This window comes from Camellia sinensis, chromosome 12 (genome assembly GCF_055761805.1).
Source record: "Camellia sinensis isolate YWXY chromosome 12, ASM5576180v1, whole genome shotgun sequence".
NCBI lineage: Eukaryota > Viridiplantae > Streptophyta > Magnoliopsida > Ericales > Theaceae > Camellia > Camellia sinensis.
Genome location: NC_138972.1, coordinates 124615229 through 124640216, shown reverse-complemented (window position 1 = coordinate 124640216; position 24988 = coordinate 124615229). Strand labels below are relative to the sequence as shown.

The window sequence follows — 24988 nt, the reverse complement described above, 5'->3', positions numbered from 1 at the left end:
AATCATAACCAGGCCACAGGTGAAAATTCTTTTTCATCTAAACTCAAGATTCAATATTATTTTTCACTTGTACATTCAAACTGCAAGCTGCTACATGCCGGTACTCTGACAAGCTAACCTAGTCAGATTCTTAGTAACCATACCAGGGCTGACTACAAATGAAAATTACAGAAAAAAAAAAATAAAGCACTCAAGCACTCCTTGGCTACAATTTTGCTACCCACTAAATTGAAGTTGGATTGTTTCTTTCTTCACCTTCGTCACTCCACAACGTTGTACAATAGTTTTAGTAACCGTATCCTGATACAGACAAGAGGAGGCAATGAATCAAATGCATTTCAAAGAGAAGTAAAGACACAATCTGAAGGTAAAACAATGTCCAACTTATTTTAAATCACCAGCTATTACCTGAATTGTCCATGGGGTTCCCGGCCACCATTGGCTCAGGCTCTTTGATCGCAACAACCACACAATCTGACATCAAGAAAGTTTTAGCCACCGAGGCTGCATGCTCCAAACAACATCTGACCACCTGAATTAGTGCAACACAACAGAATTTTTCCAAGTCAGTGGAACACACGTCTTTAGTTCACCTGGCCTGCTAACTTCATAAAAAAGCATGAGCTTTAAAAAAGTCATTACCAAAATAGTGGTCCAAAACAATATTACCTAAACCTACCCGACAACAGGTACAGACTATGGATGAACCAACTCAGCCAACCTGAATGTAAAGCTACATGAAGAAGCCACTGCACTCCTCACAATTTGAAGAAAAAAAATGAAATGGTTGTGATAAGATTGATCCACTAATTGAATCATGTCTGTAAGCATGCGCCTGTTACTATAACAACATAACACAAAAACCTTAGGACCACCTAAGATTGGTAATAACTTGATTCCAAATTTCCACCGAACTACTGAAGTTAGTGCAATATAAACATATTTAAATGCATAAAACATATTGTCTGCTAAAGACAATACGTATCCACCAGTTTGCTTTCAATGATCCAAACATGCTATGCCTTGAAGAAAACCCGCAAACCAACAAATACTGAGTTCCAGCCTTTCGAGGAAGCAGATATCATTTTATTCTTGTAGGTATTCCATATTCCAAGCGTTGGGCAAACAGTAAGTTACCATTCAGACCTCCTAGTTTATCAGCTGACTTCTCACCTTCTGTGAGATAATTTTAAACATATCCTGCCCTAGCATTCTAACTGTATGCAACCTAATCGAATTTTTTTTTAAAAAAAATTACTATTGTCACAATTCACCTTGGTTGGATCAATTATTCCAGCAGCCATCAAATCTTCATAATTTCCAGTTGCAGCATTGTATCCAAATTTTTGGTTGTCACTGGAGAGCACCTGAAGAAAAAATAACATAAAATGACATCTTGAACATAAAACGTGACACCTTAATGATATAATAATATAGGTAATTACCTTCTCACTAACAACACTACCATTAACACCAGCATTCTTGGCAATTAACTTCAAGGGGTAACTCAAAGCTCTCTTAACTATATCTGCTCCAACCTGCAAACCACTCAAGTATAATTAGCAAGATGATAACCAGACTAATTGTACTGTTCTATGTGCATGGATTCCTTATATAAGTTACAAGACTGTTGGATGCCAGCTTACCTATAGACAGGTCGCCAGCTCTCCTTGGCTCAACAGAGCGGAGATATCAAGCCTGTTGTTGTGTCCCATGAACCAAACCTCAAGAGGCCGTATCATGAGAGTTGTAGGGTTAGGTATAATACCTAGGAGGGTATATCATGTCATGACAAACTGTAGGTATGATACCTCTTTCAAGGTGTCAGGTAATGGGTCAATGGCCCTCTCTCTTTAAGACTAGTCAAGGAGGAGCTACTCCCCAAGAGGGAGGCAACCCAAGCAACCTAGATGAGTCCTTAATCCTAGCATCCAATCCACAATCCTCCAATGATCCCCAGCAGTGGATGCCTAGGCCCTGCTCCCAGCCTAGGATGCCAAGTGATGGCCATGATATTAGTAGCCCTAGCTAAGAAGGTGAGGGCATAGGGAATATAGAGGCAAACCAAGGGTCAAGCCATGTTGCTACCTAGTGGGAGTGACTGAGCGAGGCACACTGGTCAGCGATGCTCCTAATTGCCCCTCAGCATACCCTATGGGAATGAGAAGAGACATGGTTGAACAAGAGCTCGTTCGGGTGAGCCAGAGCCATGGCATTACTGAGCGGGGCTATGGCCAAGCAACTGCGCTTGGCACAGCTGAGTAGTGTTGTGATCCATGCCTTGGGCTCTTCATACTTTGCCTTGTTCACTTGGTGCTTTGGCTCGCAACTAGGGTGCCAAGCACGCTAGTGGCCAAGCAGCCATACTTGGTGGTCTATATGTCCCCAGTTTGGCGGGACATATAAACCCATTTAGTCCACTAGGGAACATCACGGTGCCTTGGAAGGATTGCCATGTGGAGATGGTGAATACCAAAGCGGCTGCAACATAGCGCCCTATAAAGCACGGACACCTCTCCGAGGGCTCCGTACCAGTGTCGGACACGTGTCGGACACGCGGTTGACACGTGTCCGACACGCACTAGAGAGTGTCCAATTTTTATTTTTTATTTTTTTTTTGAAGCCGGACACGTCCAGGACACATTGTGGACACTTTCGGGACACGCACGGGGTCAATTTCAGAATTTACAAAATATTTTTAGGGTCAATTTCAGAATTTACAAAATATTTTTGGGGTCAATCTGTAAAAAAACAAAAATAACTTATATTTGCCCTAAATCGATCAAAACCCTAAATCGATCAAAACCCTAAGTCGATCAAAGAAAGCAGAGAACAAAAAGAGAAAGAGAGAAGGCAAAGATAACATAGGAGAAAGAGAACCTAGTCGCTCGTCCGTTGCTCGTCATCGCTCGTCGCTGCTCGTAGCTTGTCGTTCGTCGTCGCTCCTCGGTCGTCGCTCGTAAGGTACACCTTCTTCTTCCTTCCTCGGCTTCGGTCTTCTTCCTTCTTCTTCTGGTCTTCGTTCGTTCGTCAGTCGATGTTTCTCTCTCTCTCTCTCTCGACGTCTTCTCTCTCTCTCTCTGTCTGAGTATACTTTTATTTTTTATTTTTATTTTCATTTTATATTTTTTCCCCTTTGTATGGTGTGCCTTATTTCAGAATATATATATATATATATATATATATATATATATTTATATTTATTAATTAGTTTTGTTAATGTCTTATATTTTCAGAATATATATATATATATATATTTATTAATTAGTTTTGTTAATATGTTTTATTTGAAAATATATATATATATTTTATTAGTTTTGTTAATTTTAATAATTTTATGACATATAATAAATAAAATTATATGTTTTGTTAATTTTATATTTTATTAGTTTTGATAATTTTAATAAAATTATATTTTATTAGTTTTGTTAATTTTAATAATTTTTTCCACCTTTATTTTTTAATAATTTTATGACATATAATAAATAAAATTAATTATACATATTGAACGTGTCCCCAGCGTGTCGTGTCCCCCATTTTTTGAAAATTTACGTGTCGGCGTGTCCGTGTCGTGTCCGTGTCGTGTCGCGTGTCCGTGTCCGTGTCCGTGTCCGTGTCCGTGCTTCATAGATAGCGCCTGAGGGGCTTGCCACATGGCAAAGGTGTCCCAAACTTAATTATAAGACTTTGGCCAGTAGATATATCTAAGGCAAATTAAAACATAAAATCACCTTTTCCTCGTCATTATCAAGGCTCTCCTTAATGCAATCAACTTTTGAAGCAAGCCTCAACAGAGTGCATCCACCACCAACAACAATACCTTCTTCGACAGCTGCCTGAAAACCAATCCCAACGTCACTGTTAGAACCTGTTGTTGTTTTACCAACAAAGCTGAGGAGGAACTACATATATGAATTGAAATCTATGGTCTCATCAAGAACTTGCCTTTGTTGCATTAAGAGCATCTTCTACTCTCAATTTCTTCTCTTTCAGCTCTGTCTCAGTTTGTGCTCCAACCTTCAAAATTTAATTGGAAATCAGTACACATAACAAAATCAAAATTTATTTCAGAAACCACCAAACTGAATTAATCGAGATCATATGATTAAAACTGAAAGATTACCTGAATGACAGCAACACCTCCAGACAGTTTTGCTATTCTTTCATTAAGTTTTTCCTTTTCATAATCTTGCTCCGCAACCTGCTTAAACCAACCCCGCATAGTCAGCATTGGCAAATATGCATGTGTGTGTCACGCATGCAAAGGGAGAGAAAATCAAACCTCTATGAGATTTCTAATCTGGGCAACACGTTTATTCACTACTTCCTGAGTGCTCCCATCGCCAATTATTGTTGTTGAGTCCTTGGTGAGCACAACCTTAGCAGCATGACCCAGGACTTCTTTATCTGCTTGGTCTAAGGTAAGCCCAACCTCCTCTCTGATAACAGTCCCTGTTTATCGAGAAGAAAAATCTCTTAACATGAACAAGGAAGAAACAGACAAACCCAAGAACATTCCTATTTACAGTTATGAAGAGGAGAAATATTAGTGGAGGCAGTGGAAAGAGGGGGAAATTGAGATTGAGTGAACATTCAAGTTATATATAGTATGGTGGAAAACTATGACCTCCAGTCAGAATCGCAATGTCATCAAGGTACTGGCTCTTTCTTTCTCCAAATCCAGGAGCTTTCAGAGCGGCAATCTTCAGTGCTCCTCTAAGCTTGTTCACAACAAGAGTTGCCAATGCTTCTTGCTCAATATCTTCCGCAACTATTACAATTGGGTACCCACCTCTGATAGCATCTTCCAGGACGTTAATAAGATCCCTTGCATTTGATATTTTCTTGTCAACCAGTAGCAACTGCATGAACACCAAAAGAATAATTAAACCGAAAAAACAAAAAATACATAGTTATTATCTAATAGAAATAAATGCCGTTCTTTACAACTACAAGAAATAAACCTAACATCCCTACCTTGCAGTTCTCATATTCAACTGTCATTTTCTCACTATCTGTGACAAAGTAAGGTGAGATATATCCGCGATCAAATTGCATCCCTTCGACAACATAAAGACTGTTCTCAGCACTTTTACCCTCTTCGAGAGTCACCACACCCTTCCGACCCACTTTACTCATGGCTTCAGCTATCATATTACCTACTTCATAGTTGTTCCCAGCACTAACGGCAGCCACATCTGCAAGTTCACTGTCTTCAACCTACAATTCATATTGCAGTCCGTAAGTCCTAGATTACTATAATAAATTGAGACCAAGACATCAAGCTTTTTAAATAAGCCTGTCCAAAAAATTTAGGACAATTTACAGAAGCATTTACAATTTTAATCTCAAGCCTTAATTATTAAACCCATTTGTGAAACCGCTTTCCATTACCTCTTTAGACATCAGTTTAAGCTCTTCAACCAAAGCTTTTGCTGTCTTCTCAATGCCTCTAGTAATCAGAACAGGGTTTGCACCAGCTGCTACCACCTGAAAAAGTAATACCACTTAGCAAGTTTGCAAACACCAGAATCACTGATTGCTGTGCTCTTTGGATTTCAAAGAAAGATATACAGCATGAATTTCAAAGCAGACCTTTACACCCTCAGTGATAAGACCTTGCGCAAGAACAACAGATGTTGTTGTCCCATCTCCAGCCAGGTCATTGGTCTTGGCAGCTGCTTGTCTAACCAATTTAGCACCAATGTTCTCTACTGGATCTTCCAACTCGACCTAGAAAGAAATGAAGTATTACAGTACATTAGGGCCTCCAATATAAAAGGTTTATTGGAAATTATTAATGAATTCATTATAGAAAATCGGACAAATTTCAGGTTGAGCAACTTATTTGAGCCATTAGATAATTGCAAACTTCAGTGAGGACATTGAAGTACATAAAATCATGGCCATGAAGGTTTCCGCTGTTTGTTGGCTTCATAAAGTTGGAAAAACCTATTGCCCCCAACTCTCAGACAATTCTAGGCTTCTAAAATAAATTGTTTCCAAAAAGAGTTCAGTGCTATCCAAGGAAAAGTGATCAAACTACTTAAAGCCATGGCATGGGCTATTTATACCAATAGAGAACTAATTACTTCCAATAATTGCGATAAAGTATACCTCTCTGGCCACAGTCACCCCATCATTAACAATTTTTGGGGAGCCATATTTACTCTCTAGAACAACATTCCGGCCCTTCGGACCAAGAGTAACCCCAACAAGATCCGCAAGCTTGTTGACACCACTCTGACACAAAAAGGATAAAATTATTGTTAGAGATGGCATGCGCATGAACCTTCAATACAATATAAACCTCAACTCATTAAGAGACTCACTTGCAGTTTCTTAATAGCCGACCCATCCTTGTTGAAATACAACTCCTTTGCCATGGCATTTATTCTGGGAGAACATGTTCTACGCAGAGCAACATTTTGTCTCCTACCAAACAAGCTTGAAGATATGGAAGTGAAAGATGATAACTTGTCCAAAGAAGTTGCAAATCTCTTATCTGTCACACGAGCACTAGGTGCAGCCAAGGAGCCGACCGAAGACATGCCAGCCAAAGTTGATGCCATTTATTCTTTAAAATCTGATAGAAAAAAAAATTCAACAATAATCCTTCCCTAGAGTTACTTATCAAAAAAAAATTAAAAAATTAAAATTAAAAAATATATATATTCCTTCGGTGGAGAAATCAATCTACAGCTGAAGAATCATTACCCAAAACAAATAATAAATGTCAATAATCATAATAGCAGCAATAACAGAGAAAATGGAGTTAGGATTGGCTTGGCTTGGCTTGGTTTGGTTTGGTTTGGTTTGGTTTGGTTTATTTTATTTTGAAAAAATGTTGGTTGCGTTTGGTGCAGCTTTGTAATCATAATTCTACCTCTCCGTTTGCATGCATTGTTTGGATGGAGTTTTGGAAATGTGATTCCACCACACATTTCAACACATAGTTCTCTTTTACATTTGGCTACTCTCTCTCTCTTTCGTCTTCTTCATTTTGAAAAGCAGAGGATTTTTGAATTTTGGGTCTACGCGGTCATCCTTCCAAATATCCGGCCAGTCGACCGGAATAGTGTATTTTTTAAATTTTTTTTGCAATTGCCAATCGCTACCTATTATTTGGAAGAAAAAAAAATATATATTTGTTTTTGATATTTTTTAAATATAAAAATTATTTTTTTTGACCAAAATGACAAAAAAAAAATGAATTGAATGGTAAAAATAGTTTGGTTATGTGTTTTGAATAAAATTTTCAATAGAGTTTTGAGTTGTGTGTTTGGTTATGAGTTATAAGTTTTTGAATTTAGTTTTGAAAACTCTTTTCAAAACTTATAACTGAATAACTTTTCTCATTTCATATGTCACATAAAAAATTCAAAACTCTTTTCAAAACTCAAAACCAAACAAATTTTTTCTTTTCAAATCATAATTTCAAAACTCACAAACTCAAAATACAACTATATTCTCAGATCATAATTCTAAAACTCTACCAAACACTACCGTTATTTATCCCAAAAATGTACCTTAAAATATCTTGAAAGTGAAGTGTATGATATAAATTCGAAGTTGGTGTGCTGTGAGTCACACCATAATGAATGTGTATGTGGTACATAAATAAACTTTTCAGAATGAGCATTTAGCATTGTTTTTTTTTTTAAACCCTGAAAGGAGGAGAGGAATCCAATAACTAATCTCTAATTGGTTTTCTCTAAATAAGGATGTAAAGTAGAGATTGGCTGCAAACAGAGGATTTGAGCAAGGGGCTCTTATTCTTGTCTAGTAGTAGTACATCAAATAAGAGTTGTTGTTCAAATTGGAGTTTGAAGTGTCAATCCCCTAGATTGAGTTAGGTGGTAACACCTCTGTTTTATTGTTATTGCTATGTTTTTGTTGCTGTTGTTGCTTGGGTCTCCTAGGTTGTGTTGGTTGAATTTGTACTATTATGCTAGTTATTGACCACTTGTGAATCGGTTTGCGTTGTCTCAAGTTTGGGGTTTGCACATGATTTGTTTGTGTTTACGTGCCAATCTAATTGGGATATGCTCACACAGCCAGTGATGTAGTTCTTTTTCTGATGCATTTTATTAATCTAATGTCTTCATTTTTTTTATTTTTTGCTGATAAAAAAAACAAAAACAAAATAGAGCCTGCCTAATTATAGACCAAAACCATTAGGTCATGTTTGTTTGGGTGGACATGAGCTTGGGATTGGACTAATAGTCCAATAAAATTATTAATCCGATATTTGGTTAAACAATTGAAGTACGGACTATTAATTTTAAACTTGACTATTAGTTAAGATAGGATACATAATCCAACGGATTCGTAATCCTAGGACTATTAGTCATGGGAATGCTAATCCAGTCCGCCCAAACAAACATGGCCTTAGAGTAATGCCCTTCCTTACTTTTATTTCACATTACTAATATTACCCTTTTTGCTTATCAAAAAAATTATTAAAAAAATAAAATAAATAAACAATGAATAATAAGCACTTGAGAATATTGTTGCGAGTATAAGCAGCAATTTTGTAAACAGTTTGCTTCTAGTAAACTTTTAACAGTTCGATTCGAAACTCCTTCAACCTATCATTCAATTATGCATTTTCATTTTTTTACTTCTCTATCAACTGCCATTTAACAAGTTCAGATTTACAATTCAAGTGGTGGAGACAATAACAGTTCAGCTGAGAGAGAAGGAGAGGAGAGGACTTACGGTAGTGATGAAAAAGGCGGTGGTGTAAGAGGAGAGGAGGCGTCGCCGTGAGATGGTTAAGAGTGGAGTCGTCAGTGAGCCCTCAGGCGGCGCTGAGAGAAGAGAGAGAGTGACTTTTGAGAGAGAGAGAGAGAGAGAGAGAGAGCGATTGTTGATTTACAGCAAACTAAATTTAGGGGAAAACGAACGGCGTCGTTTAATAAAAATAATCCACGGGAAAAATGTGCGCATCGCAAATATCCAATTAATTTGTTAAGATAAGATCGTCTTATATCATCTCTTAATTCTTTACTTTTTTTAATTTGATAATTGAAAAAAGTACTTAATTTTTTTAATATATTCATCAAATGAATATAGAATTATTTTTTTAATCAAATTATAATTTCAATGAAAAAATATAATAAAAATATATTTTTATAAAATAATAATAATAATTTAATCAAATCAAATTTTTTATTTAAATTTAAAATTAAATTAAATAAAAATTAAACAACTTCTTTGCGACGCTATTTTCTTTCATTGCGATTTTTTTTTTTATTTATTATTATTTTTTTTAAGAACATTTTTTGTGATGGAAATGGCCATGGCTAATACACCATGCTTAAAAGAAAATTAAATCCAACTACAATGCCGTTTTGTTTGTCGTGCCGCGCCCTATGACACTCTAGAACTTTGTTTTGCCTTTTTGTTTTAGTTATTTTTAATTTTTTTAAATTGCGTACGACTTTGTATTTTCATTTCCCTACCATTATTTTGGGTAAATGATAGACATCCCCTAATCACTACTTTTATTCTTTGAATACCACTTATCTCCTTTACTTTTAATTTTATAATAACAAAATCACCCATTCGTTAACACAAATTTTTTTCTCCAAAATGCTAACATTACCCTTGTTAAAAATTTCACACGATTCATTTTCTCTCTACATTAAACATAGGGAGTTTTTTTAATAAATTCATTTTCTAAGAGCTTTATTCTATCCAACCCATATTCTTTTTGACTATTCCATTAGGTCCAATTTGAGATAAGAAGACCAAAATACCCTTTTCATCTACTTATGTTCCATTTAGTTCACATTATTTTCTTATGTTTCAATAAGTCTTATGGGTGACATAATTACCAAAATACCCTTAATGTGAATGTTCACACCGTCAATATAAATGTTTATATCGTCAATGTGTAGGGGCCCGGCTCATGTTGATCCTTGTGGGTGCCCGAAAAAATTCGAGTCGGTCCGGGCCGGCCCACAAGCCAAAAAAATAGGCCAAACCTGGCCCGTATTGACAAGTTAACATTCACATTGATAGGAGTGTAAAATTGGCTTGCGGCCCGTGGGCGACCCGAAACCAGCCCATCGCCCGGGGCGAGCCCGAGCCGGCCTGTTCACAATATGAATATTTACATTGACATATTAACATTAACATTAACATTGACAAGAGTGTAAAACTGGCCCATGACCCGTGGGCAACCCGAAGCCCGGATCGGGTGGGCCCGGCCCGGCCCGTTGACAATGTGAATATTCACATTGACATGTTAATATTCACATTGATAAGAGTGTAAAATTAGCCCGCGGTCTATGGCCGGCTCGAAACCCGCCAACGGCTCGTGGGCTGCCTTGGATGGGCCCGGCCCGACCCGTTGATAATGCAAATATTCACATTGACATGTTAACATTCACATTGATAAGAGTATAAAATTAGCCCACGTCCCGTGGCTGCCCGAAACTAGCCCACGGCCCGTGGGCAGGCCCGACCCGGCCTGTTGACAATGTGAATATTCACATTGACATATTAACATTCACATTGATAAGAGTGTAAAATTGACTCGCGTCCCATGGGCGGCCCGGGGCAAGCCCGGTCCAGCCCGTTGACAATGTGAATATTCACATTGACATATTAACATTCACATTGATAGAAGTGTAAAATTGGCCCGTGGCCCGTAGGCGGCCCGAAGCCCGCCCACTGCCCAAGGTGTGCCTGGCTCGGCTCGTTGACAATGTGAATATTCACATTTACATATTAACATTAACATTGATAAGAGTGTAAAATTAGCCCGTGACCTGTGGGCAGCCCGAAGCCTGGCCCCGGGCCGACGCGGGCCCGGCCCGTTGACAATGTGAATATTCACATTGACATGTTAACATTCACATTGATAATAGTGTAACATTAGCCCGTGCCCCGTGACTGCCCGAAACACGCTTACGGCCCGAGGGGGGCCGACTCGGCCTGTTGACAATGTGAATATTCACATTGACATGTTAACATTCACATTGATAAGAGTGTAAAATTGACTTGCGTCCCATGGGCGGCCCGAGGTGGCCCCAGTTTGGGTCCGGGCCTACCCCGGGCCGCGGGCGAGTTTCGGGCAGCGGACAAGTTTTACACTCCTATCAATGTTAATGTTAATATGTCAATGTGAATATTCACATTGTCACGGGTCGGGCCAAGCCCGCCTCAGGCTGCGATCGAGCTTCAGGCCGCCCATAGGCTGCGGGCCAATTTTACACTCCTATCAATGTGAATGTTAACATGTCAATGTGAATATTCACATTGCCAACGGGCCGGGCCCGCCCTGGCCCGAGGTCGGGCTTCGGGCTGCCCATAGGTCACGGGCCAATTGTACACTCTTATCAATGTGAATATTCACATTGTCAACAGGTCGGGCCGGGCCCGCCCCGGGCTGCGCTACGGGCCGTGGACGGGTTTCGGGAAGCCACGGGGCGCGGGCTAATTTTACACTCCTATCAATGTGCATGCTAACATGTCAATGTGAATATTCACATTGTCACGGGTCGGGCCAAACTCGCATCGGGCTGCGGTCGGGCTTCGGGCCGTCCACGGGCTGCGGGCCAATTTTACACTCTTATCAATGTGAATGTTAACATGTCAATGTGAATATTCACATTGTCAACGAGCCGGGCCGGGCCCGCCCCGGGTCGCGGGCGGGCTTTTGGTCGTCTATGGGCCGCGGACCAATTTTATACTCTTATCAATGTGAATGTTAACATGTCAATGTGAATATTCACATTGTCAACGAGCCGGACCGGGCCCGCTCATGGGCCGCAGGCGGGTTTCGCGCAGCCACAGGACGGGGGCCAATTTTATACTCCTATTAATGTGAATGTTAATATGTCAATGTGAATATTCACATTGTCAACGGGCCGGGCCGGGCCGAGTCGGGCCCACCCTGGGCTGCTGTCTAGTTTTATACTCTTATCAATGTGAATGTTAACATGTCAATGTGAACATTCATATTGTCAAAAGGCCGGGCCAAGCCCGCCCACGAGCCGTGGACGGGTTTCGGGCAGCTACAAGGCGTGGGCTAATTTTACACTCCTATCAATGTGAATGTTAACATGTCAATGTGAATATTCACATTGTCAATGGATCGGGTCGAGTCCGCCCCGGGCTGCGAGGGGCTTTTGGCCGCCCATGGGCCGCGGCCCAATTTTATACTCTTATCAATGTGAATGTTAACATGTCAATGTGAATATTCACATTGTCAACGGGCCGGACCGGGCCCGCCCCGGGCCGCCCATGGGCCGAGGGCAGGTTTCACGTCGCCACGAGACGAGGGCCAATTTTACACTCCTATTAATGTGAATTTTAACATGTTAATGTGAATATTAACATTGTCAACGAACCGGGCCCACCCTGGCTCGCTGGCGGGTTTCGGGCCGCCCACGGGCCAATTTACATTCCTACAAATGTGAATTTTAAAATATGAATGTTCACATCATTAAATTGCTAATCGTTGAAAAAATATTTATAAGGGTATCAAAATTAAATATAAGGGCATAAGTGTCCAAGAAAATAGTGTAAATCAAGAAAATGGACTTTATGGAATAAAACTATACATACATGGGACTAAATGGGTTAAAAAATTCTTTCATGGATTTCTTGAATTAAAACACTTCTAAATTGGACTTATCAATAAAAATCCCTTAAACAATTTGGATATTTAATTCTCCTATAAAACTAATATATTTTCATGATATCTCCAATAATGAAAGAAAAATAAATTTTCTTTATATAAAATTATATCTTCAATACTTTGATTGATTCTAGATAAACCCGATAAAATTAGATTCGATTCTCCATTTAAGCTAGTCTAAGATCCAAACCTATATTTATATATTGCTTCAAATTATATATATGTTGAGTTGTCTTTTTATAATTAGCATAAAGTGTGGACAATGCTACACCTAGCCACACCATTGCAAGAGAAAATTTATGACATATCAGACTTATTTCCACAATTCTTTGTTTTGTTCGTCTGTGTTATGTTAAAATGTTCAACACTTTTGTACTATAATTATTTATAAATAATATTATGGAGTCTTTTGAGAAACTGGCAAAAAGTCAACCTCTAGTTTTTTACTCATTTTGAGTCATATCATCTCTCATATAACTTATTCGCAAAAAGATAAAATAAGCTAAAAAAAGTCAAAAAATCAGTTTTTTATCAATTTCCCAAAACATCACCTTTATCTACCATGAATTTATTCAGAATTATTATTTTGTGACTCAGCTTTATTTTACACATAGACTTACACTACACAAATTCAATCACAACCACACAATCTCATTCGGGCCAAATTCGAAATAGATAAAGATGGGTACCAAGAATTATTCATCATTTTTATTGTTGATTTATTTTAAGAAAATTTTGATGATGCAATGTCGAAGGCTGTGTTTTTTAAATCAACAATTCATTTATTTTCAATATAGTGAAATTGTCGATTGGTTTATTTTGGTTTGGGTTGATTCACTTTCCCCTAATTTGCCTTTGTATGAATATGTTGAAATACAACTGATTGGAGATAAAATATGAAATTTTATTTATTCCAGTATATGTATACTACGTATATAGATAGACTGGTGAAGGGTAATTTGGAAAGCTAGCTAAAAAGTTAGTTTTTAACTTTTAATTTATTTTGGATTAAATTATCTCTCATATTTTTTACACATAAAAAGATAAAAATTAAAAAACTAACTTTTAACTAGCTTCTCAAATCACCCCCTATATAGCGTGAGGATCCTCTAGAGTTTCTTCTCTAGAGTGATCTCTCTAAAGTTAGATCCAACGGTTGATATTAAGGGATAGAAAATGACGTCGTTTTGATATTTAAAAAAAAAAAAAAACACAACGACAACAAACCATATGTTGTCTCTGTTCTGTTCTTTGTTTTCTTCCCTCAAAACCCTAACTCCCTTCAACAGCAAAGACAGTTGCAGAATACAAATTGAAGCCTTCAAATCATGGGTTATCTTCTACAAGCTAAAATCATCAGCAATCAATGAGTATTTCAGGACCTGTAAAATTTATGTTTCTTGGATACCCACTGAGAAAATAAATTCTATCTAACAAATTTTCTTTTCTTTTGTGTTATTTTATTTTTCTGGGTTTGTGAATGACATACTTGGAATATTCAGAAATTTGATTTGGGTATTTCGCAAAGTTTTTCATTTTTGGTTGTTGAAAACAGTTTTAAAAGGATTGAACCAAACTGGTGGTGTGTAATTAAGAGAAGGTTTGAAGTTGAAGATTTTTTGGTGGAGGAAGGAGGGGTGGCGGTTAGTGGAAGAAAAAGAAGCTGGAGATGGCTCCGGCGGCTGAGAGGGAGGAATCCGACGATGCTGGCAGAGAATCCATCCCTTTTCTCACTCTGTTTGTGTTTTGTTGTTCTTCTCTCTCCCTCTTCTTGTCTCTCTCTCTCTCTCTCTCTGTCTCTCTCGGTGATGGAAGTGAAACCCAATAGCAAAAGAAATTTGAATTTTTTATTTCTTTTTTTTTTTTAAAATTACTCACCAAAATCTTAGCCCTTGGTTCGCTAATGGGCCACGTATCGGCTCCTTATCTTTCACTGTAGGAGATGACTTTAGGGATAACACTCTAGAGGATCCTCACGCCCCTATATATACTAACATCCTTCGTGGGGAAGAATATAAACTAATTGAGTTTGGAAATTAAGGCCGAGTTTGAAAATAAAAAATGTTTTGGAAAGAAGGTAAAAAGTTAACTTTTGGCTTTTTATCAAACCTTTTTGACTATTTTAGAAGGTGATTTGAGAAGTTGGTAAAAAGTTACTTTTGACTTTTTTAGTTAATATTTATTTATGATGTCATATCACAATAAAATGACCAAACCACCCCACTCAATTTAAAAAATTTAGGTTGTGTTTGATAGAGTTTTGTAAATATGATTTTAGAGTATGAGTTATATTTTGAGTTTGTGAGTTGTGGAATTATGATTTGAGTGTAGAAAATTTGTTTGGTTGTGGTTTTTGAATAGAGTGTTGAATTGAGTTTTGAAAGTTTGATTTGACATGTGAAGTAAGAAAATTTGTTTGGTTATGAGTTTTGGAAAGAGTTTTTAAGACTTAATTCAAATTGTTATAACTTATAACAAAACACACTACTTTCACACTATTAAAAATTCTGACCAACACTCATAACAAAACTTTTTTTAAAATTCAATTAAAATTTTTTATTATCAACAGAAAATAACAGTAATCAAATTTTTTTATTGAAAATACTACAAAGGAAATAAATTTTTTTCAAAATAAATATTCAAAAAATTTAAATCATAAATATTTAAATAATTTAAATAATCTAAAAAATTTAATAAGTAAAAAATTAAAATAAATATTCAAAAAATTTAAATAATTTAAATATTCAAAAAATTTAAATAATTTAAAATGTTAATATTTTAAATTTAAAAACAACTCTACACTTAAATTGTAACTAAACACATAAAACAAAACTCAATTAAAAAATTATTTTTAAAACTCATAACCAAACACATAACTCGAAACTCCATACTACTTTCAAAGTTCTACACTCAAATCGTAACCAAATATATTACAAAAAAATTAAAATATTTAAAAATATTTTTATAAAATAGAGTTTCAATTTATTTTTATAAAATATTTTAAAATTTAAAAATTTAAAATCGTAATATTTTGCAATTAAAATATTTAAAAATATTCAAAAAATTAGAAAAATAAAAAAGCCGTAACATATCTAAATATTAAAATATTTAAAATCTTAACAAAATTAAAATATTTTAAAAATATTTAAATATTTAAATATTTAAAAAATTAAAATATTGATTTGAACTGAGTTTTGAAAAAAGTTTTGAATTATGTGTTTGGTTATGGGTTTTGAAAAGTAATGATTATATTTTGAATTGAGTTTTAAGAAATGGGTGTAGAATTATGATTTGAAAGCTCAAAATAAACAACACACTCAAATCAATGGGTGAAGCTATAATTCAAAACGCTTACTAAACGGAGCCTTACATTTTCACTTATGTATAATCTTAAATAATATAAAGGGTATAATTAAAATTTTATATGTAATTTTTTTTCACCTTGCCAAAGACTTTTTGCTAAAAAAATCAATGTAAATTTTTTGACGACAATGCTATGTAGCTCAAATTTTGTGACTCAAAAGTGGCTCAAATGGCCAAAACGACGTCATTTTGAGTGCAGAACAACATAAAAATGGCCAAAACGACGTCGTTTTGGCCATTTGAGCCACTTTTGAGCCACAAAATTTGAGTTACGAGACATTTTTTTTTTTTTGAAACCAAGCTGTAAACGCAGCTTTTTATCATGTTACCAAAAGAGTGCTAAGTTTTTTTTTAAAAAAAAAAAATTAAATTATGACAAAAAAAAAGAGCATAACTTTTAGATATTTTTTAACTTTATACAAAAAGATGTTTAAAAAGTTTTTTTAATAAAAAACTTTGACTTTCTTTAGATTGCACAAGTGAATTTTTACGTCATGTAATTTCTTGAAATATATTATATTGCTAATATAATAACATCACATTAATAATTCTCTTCAATTACTTCGATTATATTAAACATGGGCTGTATTAGGAGTGTAAAGCAAACTAGACTATTCAAATTTAGGTCAAGTTTGATATACACAAAATAATTTATCATTTTATTTTTTTATCTTTTTTCCATCACATCACTTCTCTACTTTTTTACACATCTTTTCGTAAAAAAATAAAAAGTACACTTATTTAGATCATCTCAAATAATCTCTTAACTTGTGCTCGACTCGTTAAAAACTTAATTAAAATAAATTAAAATAATTATAATAGAAACTTCCACATATACATAATCCCACAACCCTACTCTCATTCAAACCATTTATAATGTAGAGTACACACAAACAGAAGGAATTCCACGCACATATAAACGCCAAGATCAAATCAAAAGTCCAGGAACGAGGTCCCAAACATTTATGTGGATCAATGTGTAAACGTGTAACAAGGAGGGGGGCTGTTGCGCACCTAAACAATCTCACCGACAGCTCATTTAAAGCTTTTGGTAATGGAATTATTTTGAGAGGTTAGTTAAAATTAAATTTTTTAATTTTTTATATTTAAAAAAAAAAATATATGTAAAAATAGAGAGATAATAAGTTTGTTTGGTTTTGATTCTTAAAAAATATATTTTTTAAACAATTATACTTTTTTATTTTTCATTTTTTTCTTTTCAATTATTTTTAAAAATATTTTAAGTATTTCTTTTTAATTTTTAGACATACCTAACATAAATACATTTAAAAAATATAATATTTATGAAAAAATATTTTAAAAATTTATTAAATACCAAAAATATAAAAAAACGGAAAATTCAGTACATTTTTTACATTTTTGTGTATTTATTAATTTGTTAAGATATTTTTTTATAAATATTTTACTATTTAGAGATATCTAAGTAATGTACATCTTAAAATTTTTTAAAATTTCTTAAAATTTTAAAATTATTCACTAAAAATAAAAATACAAAAAAAATTAATTTTTAGAAAATTAAAACCAAACACACTAAGCCTCCGTTTGGAAAGTGGATTGACTTTTTTGGCTTTTTGACTTTTTTGGATTTTTTGGCTATTTGAGCCTGGGTTCAAAAGCTTAGTTTGGGAAGGACTTTTTGGCTTTTTTGACTTTTTTTGTAAGAGAAGAATGTAATGATTATGAGTTGGATGTGATGTTTTGCCTGTTGTGTCTTAAATAGCCTATTCTGTCTTTTGTGGTTCAAAGAGCCAAAAGAACCCAAATAAACTCCTCCTAAACGACACCTAAATATAACTTGGATAAAAAAAGATTAAAAAATCGACTTTTAACCCCATTGTCAAAATAAATCAATATATAAAGCTTGAAATGAAAGGTATTTTATACGGAGGCATTGGTAGGTCGTGTGGCGGGTTCCGGCCAATAGAAACAAGAGAATGACGTAAGTAGATAACCCGCAGGGGACGTTAGTATTGGGGGTAAAAAGTAAATAAAGAAAAATAGAGGGGGTGATGTGGTGTGGAGGTGGGGTTGGAAACCGTGGTGCTATTTGAATCACCACTTTTAGATGGATTCTCTCTCTTCGCTTCGCCATCAAAACCCAAACCCTCACTTCCCTACCCTTGGCGGCTGAAACTTCCCCCCCTTGTCTCCCTCTCATCTCTCTCTCTATATCTCGTAGGGTTTTCTTTCCTCTCCAATTGGATTTAGGGTTTTAGATCGTTACTCTCATGGCCACTGTTGCTCCTCCCGCAGATCGTATCCTTACCAACCCTGTTGTCCATCTGGGTATTCTTTTTTTGATTGTTTCGTTTCGTTTCTTTTGCTTCGTTTTTTTTTTTTTTTTTTCTTTTCTTCCTGATCTGCTCTTTCTTGATCGAACTTGGTTTGTTTTATTGTATATGCTTATATATAGATACCATGTTAGCCTTGTATTCTTGCTTCTCTATATAGATCTGGGTGTTGTTTATCTGTGGTTGTTGTTTCATAAGGTTTTGGATTTGGATTTGAATTTGAATTTGAATTTGAATTTGAATTTGAATTTTTGTCGGTTGATTTAAGTTTATTGATTGATTAGTGATGTCTATTGTTGTTTGAACTTGATATATAAGTGAAATTCTTGAAGACATGTCACGTGCTTTGCTTTATGCGGTGTAGTTCTTATGTATGGGATATGGGTGTATCTGGTTTGATTGTCTTTTTTACTTGTATGGTGTTGCTGACAACGACTGTTTCAAGAATAAATTTTTAGTGGTTTTTCTGAAATTTTTATTTGTTTTTTTTACCCTCAAAACTGAGTAGTTATTGTAATTTTGCTTTTGAGATCTGGATTCAGAGAATTCAAAATTTGGGTCTGGGGGTTTTGTTATGATTTGTTAATTATACAGGTTTAATTATCTGAAAACTGGGGTTTTCCTTTACTTTTTACTTCAATAGAAGCTGCAGATTTGCTGCAAAAGTTATCATTGGATTCTCAACCCAAGACCTTGGAAATTCCTGAACATACAAAGAAGGTGATTTGAAGCTCTTCCATGTTATTTGTTGGGTATTGTTTTTACTTTCAGGATTTGTTTGAATGAGTGATTTTAAGGGTTGTTCTTGTTATCTTCTGTACAGCCGTCTGTTGATGCAGCCGATACTACAAATGGTCAGATCCAGTTGTATGAACGTTCTGTGACCCCGTTATTACAGGATTTCAATGATCCATCCATGTGCTATGTCCCAAACAGTTATCCATCGACTGCTTATTATTATGGAAGTAAGTTGATAGTTAGGGAGTCCCTCAATAAAAATCTGAAATCGACTTTGTTTATTATTTCCAAGAAAAATTCAAAATTTAAATTGGCTATAGATAATTATACCATTCCTCTTTGATGAATTTTATGCTGAAAGGGGCATGTATGCTTTTCTTTCCTAGGTTACGATGGGACTGGTAATGAATGGGATGACTACCCGAGATATGTAAATCCAGAGGGAGTTGAAATGCCTCCTGTAAGTATTTTTTGTAGTGCACTCGTGTAATCTGGGAATAGAATTTGTATTTTGGTCTATGAAGAAATGTCATTGATTGTAGGTATTATTTATGATTTATGGGCACTTGCTTTGCAATTGAAAGAGAGATTATTAATTGTCATACTTGGGTTGCAGGTTGTACTTACAGTAATTTGTGTTCTTTTGTTGTTTGTTATATTTGCTTATTTACAGGGAGTTTATGGGGACAACGGATCGCTTATGTATCACCACGGTTATGGGTATGCCCCCTATAGCCCATATTCACCTGCTGGTTCCCCGGTTCCGACTATGGGACATGATGGGCAGCTATACGGGGCTCAGCATTACCAATATCCACCTCAATATTTCCAACCCCTGACCCCAACTAGTATGCCATACACCCCTACTGCTGCTCCCTCTAAAGGAGAAATTCCCAACTCTGCACCTGCTGACCAAACACCTTTGTCCGTGGAAACTGCTAATGGAAACTCCAATGGCATTGCTAACAGTGGGGGCGTAAAGGGAAATAATGGTTCAGCACCAACAAAACATACATATCAGAATTCATCATTTAATACCAATGCTTCCTACGGGAGGGGTGGCCTTCCTGGGGGAATTCCTGCGTTGGGTTTTCAAGATCCAAGATTCGGCTTTGATGGTTTAAGGTCTCCTATCCCTTGGTTGGATGGCACAATATTTTCTGATGGGCAGCCTAGGCCTGTGACTAGCACTTCGATGGTTTCATCAATATCACATGCGAATAACTCCCCAGCATCAAGGAATCAGAATTATCGTCCTCATTCTCATCTCATGGTATGTGATATCAAACATTAAGGTTCTATTTGATTGAACTGAATTTGTAGTTCTGAATTTCTAGTGCTGACATAGTTGAGTACTGGATTTTTAAATTTGAAAATTTTAAGATATAAATGTTAGTTGTGAATGAAACTGAAAATTACCTTTCGCTTTTTGTTCAGCATCGGTGAGTCAAGTCTCTCTCTCCCTCTCTCTGTGACTTAATTTTAAGATTCATTTTTAGTCAATTCAGATCTAAGTGGTGGTTGATTCTAGGTTGTTAAATGCACTTAATTGTGAAACTACTGAATGCGTAGGTGCTTAATAATGTTATCAAACAAGCTCTAAGTAAACTCTTCTCTGGGTCAGTTGAGTTTGTGAACCAAGGCCAAATAAGCTGATTGTTTGCAGTAATGGCCCACTAAGCTCAGCTAGTGGATCCCAAGTCCCCACTTTCACATTCCAAAATCGATTTAGGGAGTAAAAACAGCAGTGACTGACTTGGTCTGACTGGTCGAACTGAATTGTATTTATCCTGTTCTGTTTGATTAAATTGGATCATTACAGGATGTCATGTTAACTTGTTTTGAAATCTTTGATGATCCGAACTGTTTTGATTGCTTGATGATTTGTATATAATGTAATATAGTCCTCAGTATTTTTTTCCCATATCTGCAGGGTTTGCACCAACCGAGACCAATGCCTAGCATGGGCACAGCTAATGGATATATGAATAGGATGTACCCGAACAAATTATATGGCCAGTATGGAAGCACCTTTAGATCTACTCTCGGTTTTGGATCTAATGGTTATGATTCACGAACAAATGGACGTGGGTGGTTGGTCGATAGCAAGTACAAACCCAGGGGGCGAAGCAATGGTTTCTTTGGTTATGGCAATGAGAACATAGATGGTTTGAATGAGCTGAACAGGGGACCGAGGGCCAAGAGCTCTAAGAACCAGAAAGGTTTTACACCTGTTCCCTTGGCAGTGAAGGGGCAAAACACATTAAATGGAACAAATGATCTGGAGAAGGATAGGTCAAGTGTGGCTCCTGATCGGGAACAATACAACAAAGTAGATTTCCCTGAGAGTTACACTGATGCTAAGTTCTTCATCATTAAATCATACAGTGAGGATGATGTCCACAAGAGCATCAAGTATAATGTGTGGGCTAGCACACCGAATGGTAATAAAAAGCTTGATGCAGCATATCAGGAAGCTCAGCAGAAGTCTGGTGGTTGCCCTGTTTTTCTTTTCTTCTCGGTAAGCATATTGATGCGACTTGCATTATCAGGATTATTTCTTTAGTAACTTTGTTTGGTTTAGCAACTAAGTTTGAATTGTTGTGCCTAGGTCAATACTAGCGGGCAATTTGTTGGTGTTGCAGAGATGACAGGGCCAGTTGATTTTCACAAGAATTTTGAGTACTGGCAACAAGACAAGTGGAACGGTTGTTTCCCTGTTAATTGGCACATTGTAAAAGATGTGTCCAATAGTCTGTTGAAGCACATAACCCTAGAGAACAATGAGAACAAGCCTGTAACTAACAGTAGGGACACTCAAGAGGTATGTGTTATTCAGGCTTTTCTTTTTTTTTTTTTTGACTCGTTCTGTTGATTCTTCTTTTCAATCCAAAACTTGTGGTGTTGTGTAGGTTAAATTGGAGCAGGGGCTTCAACTGCTCAAAATATTCAAGGATCACTCAAGTAAGACATGCATCCTGGATGATTTTGGTTTTTACGAGGGTCGCCAGAAGACAATTCAAGAGAAGAAGGCCAAGCAACAGCATTTCCAGAAGCAGGCAAGAGATGTGTCATTGCCCAGTTTATATATCAATTAATACATCCTTGGTGAAATTTTGTTTAAAATTATCAGGAGCTCAGCAATATCTGCGGTCTACTTGTTTTTTTCCTGTCATCTTTCTCATAATTGTTCTGAACTCTTCTCCTTTTTTTATTTTTTCCCATGAGACATCAGTTACATTTTGATTGTAAGCGAAGCTAAATTTGGTCTGTTTGCTTTGGTAATACCAACACAGGTATGGGAAGGAAAACCAACTGATGAAAAGAACAAAGAAGGGGCAAATGGGGAACTGAAATCACAGCAGAAGTCTTCAGAAGCTGCCTCTGATTTTGTCAAGGAGCCTACTACCCCTGCTGTTCAGACGAACAGGGATGTAAAGCTTTCAGAAAATGGATCGGCAGTTACAAAATCTGGAGACGGGCCGAATGGTGCTAAAACAGCTGCAGTGCCAGAGAAAAAGATTGCGGCAAATGGGGTTGCAAATGTTGAGGGTACATTTTTTCCCATGTGACAAGGCAGAGAGGCTTAGCTGCTTTTGTTGAGAATGAAAACGAGCCCCATTTTTTCTCATGATGCGGGTCAGGTTCTATAGCTGTTTAGTTTCAAACAGGTCTCCTTACCTTGGGGGTTTGTGGGTTTAGGGCCTTTTTTTTTTTTTTTTTTTCTTTTTTTTTTTTGTGTGGCTTTAATATATTTTTGTTGGTCTATTTTTTTCTCTTTTGTTTTTTTGAATCTCCTTTTTTATTTCTAGTTTGGCCTCATCTTGTAAAATCTAGATCTACTTTTGCTAAAAGCAGATTTTGCTTTTTGTAGTTGGGAGAGAGCTAGAGGCAAGGTGGGAAAAAGTATTGCAATAGATAATAGTTCCTAGTAGTTGAAGCTTTTGAAAGTTAAATTGTTTTTTTTCTTTTAGTGTTTTCCTTTCGTTGCTTATGTTATATGTTTATGTTAATGACCTTTTATATTTATATTTTTACTGTGCTATTGAGTAAATGTCTTTTTTCGAAACCAACACACGGTTAAAATCATGTCTTCCGTTTTTTTCCTTAATTCTATTGTCGAAGACTTCATGTACCTGATATGGGTTGTTTGTCACTATAAATGTTATCACGTTAGTCTAGTACATTGCGATTGTGTTTGACCAATGATGTTGCGTGTTTTGTTCACATTATTCTTTCTTCTCTCTTTTTTTCTTCTATTACGTGCATATAATCTCCTCCTGTTATTTGGGTTACGTTTTTTTGACAGGTTATTTTGCTTGAAATTTAAAATCAGACAGTTGTATTTCAAAAAAGGTATTAAGTAATTTTTTGAAGGTTTTATTTAGTGTTAATAAATGGGCAGCAGTAAACATTTTTGTCCAATCGAAGAAGGTGACATCCAGTGGCGTAGCCAGGAATTTGATAGAGAGGGGGCACAAATTAATGATAACATCAGTGTATTTGGTTTGAGTTTTTTGAATTAAGTTTTTTAAAAATTAAGTTCTTTTGGTTTTTGTGTTTTTTTGTTTTTAGTAAGTATTTTTTAAATTTTAAAAATGTTTTTTTTTATTTTTTTAGATGAATTTTACTTATATGTATTTAAAAAATTTGTGAAAAAATATTTTAAAAAATTAATAAATACATAAAAATACAAATGATGTATAGAACTTTCATATATATATATATATATATATATTGTATTTTTGGTATTTAGTGAATTTTTAAAAAGTTATTTTCATAAATTTTTTATTTTTTAGGTATATTTATGTTAGATATGTCTAAAAATTAAAAAAATTCAGTGAAAATAAATAAAAAAAATCCAAAAAATAAGAAAGTAGAATTTTCTGAAAAATATTTTTGAAAAACTCTAATCAAGCAAATTTTTATTTTTTTATTTTTATAATAAACAACAATGAGATATTACTAAACTTAAATATTAAGAGTCTATTTGAATAAATGTGAATTTTAAATTATAGGATTTGAGATTAAATTTTATATAAATATTGGGTAGTAATTATTTATAGGTAGATTGAAAAATTAAAAAAGAAGATAAGTTGAGATAGAAATAATATATTTTAGTAGAGAAATTTTATAAAACACAACATAAAAAAAAGTGTCTATTATATGTCGTAATTACGATTTTCGTGGACTTTAGTTATGACACATTATAGTGTTAGATATAATTTAGTTATAACTTCTTGTGGTTGTTATTTTGGCTATTACTATATATCAAGTAATAGTTAGTTATGACTCATTTTGATATTAGTTATGACCTATTGTAATTTTTTACTTTTTTTTTATAACTGAAGATGTGTTACTTGATTATAATTTATATAGTGGTCATTTTAGTTATGAATGGAAAAAAAAACATATGGAGGACAAACTCTACATGTCAAATGTACGTAACAATTCAATAAATTTCATATATCTTCATTGAGGTTAATTATATTTGCGTGTCAATAATTATAAACATCACCATTATATTGAAATTTTTATAAATAATAATATAACTTATCATAGTCTCTTTACTTTCAATCAAAATAATCATTATTGTTCTTATAATTTTAAAAATATTATTGACATTTCACTTTAAATAATATTTTTATAAATTTTTTTATTTAAAATTTTTTCTTTATGTTTAAAAAAAAAAAAAAATCTCCAAAATCCCAAGGGGCACGTGACCCCCTGGGCCTTGAGTGTCTCCGCCCGTGGTGACACCTGAGGGAAGGTGCACTCTCTTGTTAAGCAACGGGTGTTTGTGTTTTATTTATTTATTTTTACAAAAATACATGGGACTCCTAAAGTTGGGGATCTTTATGATCCCTAAAATGATGTGGATCAATTATTTATTTTTTTGTTTTTTTTCTTTCTTTCTTTC

At 35.2% G+C, this 24988-nt stretch overlaps 2 protein-coding genes across 4 annotated transcripts; one reads left to right on the top strand and one right to left on the bottom strand.

The window, feature by feature from the left end:
• Positions 1–18: 18 nt before the first annotated feature.
• Positions 19–8963, bottom strand: LOC114266547 (ruBisCO large subunit-binding protein subunit beta, chloroplastic). The gene is made up of 15 exons (XM_082897628.1): positions 8722–8963; positions 6333–6586; positions 6118–6243; positions 5596–5733; positions 5395–5490; positions 4978–5220; positions 4628–4862; positions 4283–4452; positions 4124–4201; positions 3942–4017; positions 3732–3832; positions 1446–1538; positions 1275–1367; positions 409–532; positions 19–300 (listed from the first exon to the last, which is right to left on the bottom strand). The coding sequence occupies exons 2-15, from the start codon at positions 6570–6572 to the stop codon at positions 287–289; spliced, it is 1827 nt and encodes a 608-aa protein (XP_082753754.1). The 5' UTR covers positions 6573–6586; positions 8722–8963; the 3' UTR covers positions 19–286.
• An 8958-nt stretch (positions 8964–17921) lies between these two features.
• On the top strand, positions 17922–23141 carry LOC114266546 (YTH domain-containing protein ECT4). 3 transcript variants are annotated; one of them, XM_028207448.2, is made up of 9 exons: positions 17922–18295; positions 18974–19050; positions 19154–19295; positions 19455–19528; positions 19742–20341; positions 21002–21589; positions 21680–21892; positions 21981–22127; positions 22365–23141. In XM_028207448.2, exons 1-9 carry the CDS (start codon positions 18268–18270, stop codon positions 22638–22640), a joined length of 2145 nt encoding a protein of 714 aa, XP_028063249.2. In that variant the 5' UTR covers positions 17922–18267; the 3' UTR covers positions 22641–23141. The 3 variants fall into 3 exon arrangements, with proteins under 3 accessions (XP_028063249.2, XP_082753753.1, XP_028063248.2); XM_082897627.1 differs by having other exon boundaries at positions 18058–18325; positions 18925–19050; XM_028207447.2 differs by having other exon boundaries at positions 18077–18325.
• Positions 23142–24988: the final 1847 nt, after the last annotated feature.